Genomic DNA, 10,000 nt, shown 5'->3' on the forward strand with positions numbered 1-10,000 from the left:
CCTCTCTCCCTCTCTCTTCTCCTCCTCCTCTTCTCTCCCCCTCCTCTTCTCTCCCCCTCTCTCCTCCTCCTCTTCTCTCCCCCTCTCTCCCCCTCCTCTTCTCTCCCCCTCCTCTTCTCTCCCCTCCTCCTCTTCTCTCCCCCTCTCCTCCTCCTCCTCATCTCTGTGACCTTGGAAGCACTTAAACTGGATCCTGCATCAGAGGCATTATCTTAATGCGCCGGCAGAGGAGGAGGAGGAGGAGGAGGGGGAGGAGGAGGGGGAGGGGGAGGGGAAGGGGGAGGAGGAGGAGGAGGAGGAGGGGGAGGGGGAGGAGGAGGAGGGGGAGGAGGAGGGGAGGGGGAGGGGAGGGGAGGGGAAGGAGAGTGTATTGGACGGCTGGCGTCAGCGGCGACGCCCTGAATACAGATGGGCTGGGATAGGCCGCCAGCAGGGAGGGCGGGGCCGCTGGCACACGCTACGCTACCGCGGGAGCTCTGCCTCACGCTAAGCTACACTACCGCAAGAGCCTTACCTCCCGCTACCGCTAGAGCTTTAGCTCACGCTTTGCTACCACTTGAGCTCTACCTCCTGCTACCGCTAGAGCTTTAGCTCACGCTATGCTACCGCTAGAGCCTTACCTCCCGCTACCGCTAGAGCTTTAGCTCACGCTATGCTACCGCTTGAGCTCTACCTCCTGCTACCGCTAGAGCTTTAGCTCACGCTATGCTACCGCTAGAGCCTTACCTCCCGCTACCGCTGGAGCTTTAGCTCACGCTATGCTACCGCAAGAGCCTTACCTCCCGCTACCGCTAGAGCTTTAGCTCACGCTATGCTACCGCTGGAGCTCTACCTCACGCTACCGCTAGGGCTTTAGCTCACGCTATGCTACCGCTAGGGCTTTAGCTCATGCTATGCTACACTACCGCTAGAGCCTTACTTCCCGCTACCACTAGATCTTTAGCTCACGCTACCGCTAGAGCTTTGGCTCACGCTACCGCTGGCACATTAGCTCACGCTACCGCTAGAGCTTTAGCTCACGCTATGCTACCGCTAGAGCCTTACCTCCCGCTACCGCTAGAGCTTTAGCTCACGCTAGCGCTAGAGCTCTAGCATACTTTACCAGTAACCTGGTACATTGTGTTAGAGTTACCTAGTACAGTGTGTTACCTAGTACAGTGTGTTACCTGGTACAGTATGTTACCTGGTACAGTGTGTTACATGGTACAGTGAGTTAACTGGTGCTGAGGTGCGGTTCGGACCTGGTCTCTGAGGTGTCTGACTGAGTGCTGCAGGGTGAGGATGTGGGCCAGCAGGGGCCCCTGCAGGGTGTCCCTCAGGGCCCCCAGGGACCGGCTTGGGCCCCACTCCTCCTTCTGGACCAGCTTGGTCTGCAGCCGCTCCAGAGCCGCCAGCACCTGCTCACGCTCCACTGCAGACACTGGGGACAAAGACTGTTACACTGGGGACACTGGGGACAAAGACTGTTACACTGGGGACACTGGGGACAAAGACTGTTACACTGGGGACACTGGGGACAAAGACTGTTACACTGGGGACAAAGACTGTTACACTGGGGACACTGGGGACAAAGACTGTTACACTGGGGACACTGGGGACAAAGACTGTTACACTGGGGACAAAGACTGATACACTGGGGACACTGGGGACAAAGACTGTTACACTGGGGACACTGGGGACAAAGACTGATACACTGGGGACAAAGACTGTTACACTGGGGACACTGGGGACAAAGACTGTTACACTGGGGACACTGGGGACAAAGACTGCTACACTGGGGACAAAGACTGTTACACTTGGGACACTGGGGACAAAGACAGTTACACTGGGGACAAAGACTGTTACACTATAGATCAGAGACTATTACATTATAGATCAGAGACTATTACATTATAGATCAGAGACTATAACACTATCGATCAGAGACTATTACACTATCGATCAGAGACTATTACACTATAGATCAGAGACTATTACATTATAGATCAGAGACTATTACACTATAGATCAGAGACTATTACACTATAGATCAGAGACTATTACAATAGATCAGAGACTATTACACTATAGATCAGAGACTATAACACTGTAGATCAGAGACTATAACACTGTAGATTAGAAACTATTACACGTGTAGATTAGAGACCATTAGACCATAAATCAGAGATTATTACACTGACCTGCAGGTACATTGTCGTACATGGTCCCGTCTGTCTCTCTGGTGTTCTGTCTCTCTCTCCTGCTGGTCGATCTCTCTTGCTGTCACAGCTTTATCAACCAAGAGAGAGACAAAACAATACAAAAAACATTATGGTTCAATCTTTTTTTTAAACTATTATGTATTGTTGTATATTGTTGTGTATGTATATTGTTCCCTTCTAGTTACAGCGAGGCTAACCATTAGCATGTCTTGTTTACAGAGGGGGGGGGGGGGGGGGAGAGAGAGAGAGAGAGAGAGAGAGAGAGAGAGAGAGAGAGAGAGAGAGAGAGAGAGAGAGAGAGAGAGAGGGGGAGGGGGAGAGGGGGAGGGGGAGAGGGTGAGAGAGAGAGGGTAAGAGAGACAGGCAGGGAGCGATAAACATCACAATCACAGCAACTGATTCACCTTCGACGTCCAAACAAGCGAAATAAACAACAACCCGCGACGTGCCCCGCGAGCCTCACCTGGGTGGCTCACCTGAGAACAGGAAGTGAAGCTAACCTATCAAAGGGGGGGTGGTTGGGGTGACGTCAGCTGACAGCTTTCCCTGCAGGCCCAAATATGGGAGGCGTTTCCAGGAAACAGGTGCACTCTGCTAACTTTTTAAAGTTGGATCAAAGTTTGACCAAACAAATATTCAACAGGCAACAGGCTCCCTCCGGGCTCAACACAACTTTATAATTCTAATAATTACACCTAATTATCATCCTCAGAATAAAGACAACCCGGTTTAGACCCAAACAATAGTTTTTTATATGTTAACAATAGGTTAAATGTTGAGTGTTGTACATAGAGAGCAAAGGGACCGAAGTCAAATTCCTCGTTTGTTCGCAAACCTGGCCAATAAAGCTGAATCTGAATCTGAATCTGAACACGTACCTTTGTAACTTCATGACAACAGTCGGCTAACCGGTTGGCCGCCTAGCAGTCGAAAGACTTGTAACGTCGTTCGACAGAATCCATCTTTGTAGTTTGTTTGGAGCCACCTGGAAGCCAGGGCTACGCACGCGCATTGGGATGCACGAACGAGGAACCTCCACCTGATAAAAACAAACGAGTCACGTGACCGGCGGGACTCCAAACATGGCGCTTCACTGGCGACACGTGACAGGCGGGACTCCAAACATGGCAGCTCTCTCGTGTCACGTGACTCCCGCTGGGGACTGGGAACATGGCGGCTCACTGGTTGTGTTTACGGTTCTGGGTTCTCCTCGGATGGTTCTCCTGCGTCCTGAACCACCTCACCACGGGGGTCCTGGGGGAAAAGCTGGACAGCTGCGGAAACCTCCGCCTCGGACAATATCCTTCAGGCTCAGCGCTGTTTTTACCTATGATGACATGCTAGGCTAGCTGATGCTAACCCTAAGCACAGGTCTATCATGGCTCCATGTTTTTTAATGGAACTTCGTAATGTGTCCTTTGTGTGTGCTTGCGTGTCCTTCTGTCTGTCTGTCTGTCTGTCTGTCTGTCTAGTACCTAGACCCTAGACCACCCACTGTTCTAAAGTAGTACGACGTAGACTTCGGACCCAGAGTTCCATTATAACCCTTTAGGGGCGGGGGGTGACACCTGTCGATCACCCCGTCTGTCCTGAAGGGGCCTACGGAAGGTGTCTCCTACACGGTCCTCTATGGGCGTGTCTGAGCTCCGTCGCGGCCCCCCCGGAGAAGACCTAAACGGACCGTTACCCTTCGAGTCTCTGTCCTTTGGTTTCCTGAACCCCGCACGTACCTCTGCAGAGACCCCAAGATCGACGAGGCCACGCAGGAGGCAGAGAGCTGCAGAGGCCGCCTGGCCTGGGGTGAGTGTCCTCGTTACCTAGGTGAGTGTGGGGTGAGTGTCCTCGTTACCTAGGTGAGTGTGGGGTGAGTGTCCTCGTTACCTAGGTGAGTGTGGGGTGAGTGTCCTCGTTACCTAGGTGAGTGTGGGGTGAGTGTCCTCGTTACCTAGGGGTGAGTGTGGGGTGAGTGTCCTCGTTACCTAGGTGAGTGTGGGGTGAGTGTCCTCGTTACCTAGGTGAGTGTGGGGTGAGTGTCCTCGTTACCTAGGGGTGAGTGTGGGGTGAGTGTCCTCGTTACCTAGGGGTGAGTGTCCTCGTTACCTAGGGGTGAGTGTGGGGTGAGTGTCCTCGTTACCTAGGGGTGAGTGTCCTCGTTACCTAGGTGAGTGTCCTCGTTACCTAGGTGAGTGTCCTCAGTCCAGAGGGGGGGTGTCAGGGCCGCTGCTGGCCGTTTCGGTGCCCTTCGTCGGCGGGGGGGGGGGGGGGTCCTTGGTGCCCTGCACTCTGCGTATAGGGAGCGGCGGGCCTGGGTGGTGTAGGGGGTGAGTGTCCTGATTCCAGAGGGGTGGTGTAGAGGGGTGGTGTAGGGGGTGAGTGTCCTCATTCCAGAGGGGTGGTGTAGAGGGGTGGTGTAGGGGGTGAGTGTCCTCATTGTAGAGGGGTGGTGTAGAGGTGAGTGTAGGGGGTGACTGTCCTCATTGTAGAGGTGAGTGTAGGGGGTGAGTGTCCTCATTGTAGAGGTGAGTGTAGGGGGTGAGTGTCCTCATTCCAGAGGGGTGGTGTAGGGGGTGAGTGTCCTCATTCCAGAGGGGTGGTGTAGGGGGTGAGTGTCCTCATTGTAGAGGGGTGGTGTAGAGGTGAGTGTAGGGGGTGAGTGTCCTCATTCCAGAGGGGTGGTGTAGGGGGTGAGTGTCCTCATTGTAGAGGGGTGGTGTAGGGGGTGAGTGTCCTCATTCCAGAGGGGTGGTGTAGGGGGTGAGTGTCCTCATTCCAGAGGGGTGGTGTGGGGGTGAGTGTCCTCATTGTAGAGGGGTGGTGTAGAGGTGAGTGTAGGGGGTGAGTGTCCTCATTCCAGAGGGGTGGTGTAGAGGGGTGGTGTAGGGGGTGAGTGTCCTCATTCCAGAGGGGTGGTGTACTGGTGAGTGTAGGGGGTGAGTGTCCTCATTCCAGAGGGGTGGTGTAGAGGGGTGGTGTAGCTTGACCCAGCCCCTAACGAGGCGATGCTGTCTCTCTCCTCAGTGGAATGTCTGCCTGCCCCCAACATCACCTGTCGCCTGGACAACGGCACAGAGCTCCGCTTCAGCGGAGAGGAGGTGGGCTTCAACAAGACCGCCCCCTGCAGGAACGTGTAAGAAGGACTCGCTGCACACACACTGTGGTAACCCGGTGCTCGGTTGGGCCAGGTTCCACGGATGAACGACACTTTTTGCGTGCGGATACGCCGTTAAAGGCATTTATTGAGTACAACTTAAATACAATGAAGGAGACGCGGTCTCTAGGGCCTCCGTGGGCCTCTAGCCTCTCCCGGACACAAACACTTCCTCCTTGCTCCCGTGCCGTGCTGTGCTGTCCTGGACCTCCTTTTAAGATGGCTCCCCTGCCACCGGCCAGGTGTCCACCAATCACCCTGATTGGGGAGGCGAAAGGGATGCTCTCCGTCGCCGGCTGGTGGGTGGGGGTGGTATACCCTGTCCCTCACGGTCCCTCGGGCCCGACCAGGCCGAGGTTTACGTGGCGGGATGCCACAACACACACACACACACACACACACACACACACACACACACACACACACACACACACACACACCATGTAGGGACTTATTACAAAGTTTGTATGAGTGTTGGAGCCCAAGAGACCCAAAACAACACCCCACATCCAAGGAAAAGTGTTTTCATATTATGTCACCTTTAACGAGTCTAATTGTGTGTGTTTGTGTGTGTGTGTGCGTGTGTGTGTGTCCTAGGACTGGGTACTCCTACAAGGTGGCCGTAGCTCTGTCTCTGTTCCTGGGATGGCTCGGGGCCGACCGCTTCTACCTGGGCTACCCTGCTCTAGGTAGATCTAGAACACCTATATCTATATCTACCCTGCTCTAGGTAGATCTAGAACACCTATATCTATATCTACCCTGCTCTAGGTAGATCTAGAACACCTATATCTATATCTACTAGGGCTGTAACGATACGCGTATCAAACCGAAAATCGCGATACTCAAAGCCACGAACCTTTCTCGCGGTGTGAGAAGGCAGAAGCGCGATACGCCCTTTCTAACTCTGCGGTCAAATTGTCCGATTGAAATTTGCTAATAATTTGTCTAAATAATAGTCTGCTGACAGCGCCCCCTCCTATCGATGCCGTAAGTATGCGACTGCAATCCTCCGTGGCTACGGAGGATCGCATTTCTCCACAGTCGTCGAAGTGCTCATATGCGATATGAACGACATTTATCCAGAGGGGGCCTGTGTGATCCTGTCTCTAGTGTTTTGTGTGATTTGACTGGCAGTTTGTCTGCTTATAGGTCGGAATGAAGCGGCCACCGATTATTGACAGGATGGGTACTTTATTCTACCGGACTCGTTCGCTTCTTCACTAGACACACGCGCTACCGCTCGCTCTCCTCGCTCGTCCACTCACTCGCTGACGTCACTCACACACGCATACGCACACTGCCATTCTGGCGCACACACATATGCTACTCGTAACGCCTCGTTATTGCGACGTTCATGACATTCAGGTTTTTCTCCATCTATTGAAAGTTAGGCTATTAAACATGTTGCATTCTATACGGCCTGATTATGTCATTATTTAAGCTACATAGCCTAATAAGAAGTGCTAATAAGGATATTTGAATAAACCAACCAAACAGTTGAAAAAATCATCCTCCCACACGTTATTTCTTTATTCATTTAGCTATACTTTAATAGTATTCTTTCTGTTCAAATCTGTTCAGTGTTCCAAATTATTTGTTATTAAATGTTACATTAAGTTAATTGGTATATAAGTGTTGTTTAAATAAAATGCTTTTTAAATTTCAAAAAATCGTGGGATGTATCGAACCGTGGGTCAAAAATCGTGATACAAACCGAATCGTGAGTTTGTGTATCGTTACAGCCCTAATATCTACCCTGCTCTAGGTAGATCTAGAACACCTATATCTATATCTACCCTGCTCTAGGTAGATCTAGAACACCTATATCTATATCTACCCTGCTCTAGGTAGATCTAGAACACCTATATCTATATCTACCCTGCTCTAGGTAGATCTAGAACACCTATATCTACAGTATATCTACCCTGCTCTAGGGAGATCTAGAATACCTATATCTATATCTACCCTGCTCTAGGGAGATCTAGAATACCTATATCTATATCTACCCTGCTCTAGGTAGATCTAGGACACCTATATAGTAGGGATGTTAGCCGATGACCGTTTGACCGATTGTTGACCGTATCAACGTTAATGTTGGGGGTCAGTGTGGTCTGTGGAGTGTGTTGGTTTCACTCCACACTAAAGATGATCAGATGAGGCGACTTATTGGAAGTTGGACGGACACTCCGTCTCCAGCCCACTGGTTAATTTCTCCTCAAGTCTTAATTATTCCTGCATTCGAGCGGCGGAGAACATGACCTCTATTATTATGGACAGTAGACTGAACGCTATAAGACTACAGTCAGCCCTCTCATTCCAAGATCTTTTTGTATGAAGTGAAACAAATTATCCCTCACATTCAACTTTTCCGTCTCCTCCGTCCTAAACAAGCGGCGTCTCTTCAGAGCTGTCCTTTTCTTAAATGAGCCGCGGCAATGTTTCAAATGAGCTCCTTACGCTGCCCTCTTCCGATTGGCCCGGCTCTCTACACACGGTCCACTTGCAGTAACGCCTCGTGGTTCAATTCAAACAGGTGGTGGCGCGGAGAGAGCCGCTGCCTCCCACGCAGAGAGAGTGTTTGTGTGTGTGTGTGTGTGTGTGTGTGTGTGTGTGTGTGTGAGTCGGAGGCAGAGCGGGAGAGAGATGAGCAGAGTGACCAAATAGCAGGCGGCTGGCCTGGCTCGAAATGGCTGTTATTTCAAATAGCACATTATAATCTGATCGGTTAACCGGTATGAACCGGTTATTGAGGCTCGGTGGCAGGTCAAGAATATTTTACATTTTCGCAATCCCTACTACATAGATGTAACACGATATAGTCATTATCTGTCAGATGATATTCTAACAATCATGGCCCTCTCGCTCGCTCTCTCTGGTTTCACTCTCTCTGGTCTCTCTCTCTCTCGCTCTCTCTCTCTTTCTCTCTCTCTCTCTCTCTCTCTCTCTCTCTCCCTCTCTCTCTCTCTCTCTCTCTCTCTCTCTCTCTCTCTCTCTCTCTCTCTCTCTCTCTCTCTCTCTCTCTCTCTCTCTCTCTCTCTCTCTCTCTCTCTCTCTCTCTCTCTCTCTCTGCTTCTCTCTCTCTCTCTCTCTCTCTCTCTCTCTCCCTCCCTCTCTCCCTGTCTCTCTCTCTCTCTCTCTCTCTCTCTCTCTCTCTCTCTCTCTCTCTCTCTCTCTCTCTCTCTCTCTCTCTCTCTCTCTCTGGTCTCTTTCTTTCTCTGGTCTCTTTCTTTCTCTTTATCATTCTGGTCGCTCTCGCTCTCTCTCACTCTGGTCTTTCTCTCTCAGGGTTGCTGAAGTTCTGTACTGTCGGCTTCTGTGGGATCGGTAGTCTGATGGACTTCCTGCTGATCACCATGCAGGTAAGAAAGTACTACGTAGTACTATACTATAGTACTACGTAGTACTATAGTCCTGTACTCTGATAGAGTAGTGCTACCACACTATCAAACTTTGCTATCATTGTACTATCATAGCATAGTACAATGATAGTACGATGCTACTTTAGAAAATGTGTGTGTGTGTGTAAAGCTGTGTGTGTGTTGTGTGTACGTTGTGTGTATATTACGCTGTGTGTGTGTGTTGTGTGTATATTACGCCGTGTGTGTGTTGTGTGTGTATTAAGCTGTGTGTTGTTTTGTGTGTATTAAACTGTTGTGTGTATATTACGCTGTGTGTGTTGTGTGTGTGTATTACACTGTGGGTGTGTTGTGCGTGTATTAAACTGTGTGTTGTGTGTGTATTAAACTGTGTTGTGTGTATATTACGCTGTGTGTGTATTAAACTGTGTGTGTTTGTGTGTATTAAACTGTGTGTGTTGTGTGTGTGTTAAACTGTGTGTGTTGTGTGTGTGTTAAACTGTGTGTGTTGTGTGTGTGTTAAACTGTGTGTGTTGTGTGTGTATTAAACTGTGTGTGTTGTGTGTGTATTAAACTGTGTGTGTTGTGTGTTTATTAAACTGTGTGTGTTGTGTGTGTATTAAACTGTGTGTGTTGTGTGTGTGTTAAACTGTGTGTGTTGTGTTCGTGTTAAACTGTGTGTGTTGTGTGTGTGTTAAACTGTGTGTGTTGTGTGTGTGTTAAACTGTGTGTGTTGTGTGTGTGTTAAACTGTGTGTTGTGTGTGTGTTAAACTGTGTGTGTTAAACTGTGTGTGTTGTGTGTGTGTTAAACTGTGTGTGTGTGTGTGTGTGTGTTGTGTGTGTGTTAAACTGTGTGTGTGTGTGTGTTGTGTGTGTGTTAAACTGTGTGTGTGTGTGTGTTGTGTGTGTGTTAAACTGTGTGTGTTGTGTGTGTGTTGCGTGTGTATTAAACTGTGTGTGTGTTGTGTGTGTTAAACTGTGTGTGTTGTGTGTGTTAAACTGTGTGTGTTGTGTGTGTATTAAACTGTGTGTGTTGTGTGTGTTAAACTGTGTGTGTGTGTTGTGTGTGTGTTGTACTGTGTGTGTTGTCAGATCGTGGGCCCGTCTGACGGCTCAGACTACATCGTGGATTACTACGGCGCCCGCCTAACCCGGCTGTCAATCAACAACGACACCTACAGGAGGACGCAGCTGTCGCCCTGAGGCACGCACACACACACACACACACACACACACACACACACACACACACACACACACACACACACACTGAGGCACACACACACTGAGG

The 10,000-nt window shown here is 50.2% G+C and overlaps 2 protein-coding genes across 14 annotated transcripts in view; one reads left to right on the forward strand and one right to left on the reverse strand.

The window, feature by feature from the left end:
- Positions 1-3,212, reverse strand: part of patj (PATJ crumbs cell polarity complex component) — a 58,080-nt gene extending 54,868 nt beyond the window's left edge. For 2 of the 13 annotated variants that reach the window (XM_030372027.1, XM_030372015.1), the window contains exons 1-4: positions 3,080-3,196; positions 2,606-2,799; positions 2,181-2,268; positions 1,242-1,420 (exon numbers count right to left, since the gene is read on the reverse strand). In XM_030372027.1, coding sequence (XP_030227887.1) covers positions 1,242-1,420; positions 2,181-2,202 — 201 coding nt within the window. In that variant the 5' untranslated portion in view covers positions 2,203-2,268; positions 2,606-2,799; positions 3,080-3,196. Of the gene's footprint in view, positions 1-1,241; positions 1,421-2,180; positions 2,269-2,605; positions 2,800-3,079 lie in introns of all 13 variants that reach the window. The other 11 variants (XM_030372024.1, XM_030372022.1, XM_030372016.1 and 8 more) reach the window with 11 other exon arrangements.
- Positions 3,213-3,318: 106 nt separating this feature from the next.
- The window catches only part of tm2d1 (TM2 domain containing 1), a 7,108-nt gene continuing 426 nt past the window's right edge, over positions 3,319-10,000 (forward strand). The window contains exons 1-6 of the mRNA XM_030372029.1: positions 3,319-3,499; positions 3,928-4,001; positions 5,220-5,328; positions 5,947-6,038; positions 8,638-8,711; positions 9,802-9,913. Coding sequence (XP_030227889.1) covers positions 3,372-3,499; positions 3,928-4,001; positions 5,220-5,328; positions 5,947-6,038; positions 8,638-8,711; positions 9,802-9,912 — 588 coding nt within the window. The 5' untranslated portion in view covers positions 3,319-3,371 and the 3' untranslated portion in view covers position 9,913. The remainder of the gene's footprint in view (positions 3,500-3,927; positions 4,002-5,219; positions 5,329-5,946; positions 6,039-8,637; positions 8,712-9,801; positions 9,914-10,000) is intronic.

Source organism: Gadus morhua, chromosome 12 (assembly GCF_902167405.1).
Source record: "Gadus morhua chromosome 12, gadMor3.0, whole genome shotgun sequence".
Taxonomy (NCBI): Eukaryota; Metazoa; Chordata; class Actinopteri; order Gadiformes; family Gadidae; genus Gadus; species Gadus morhua.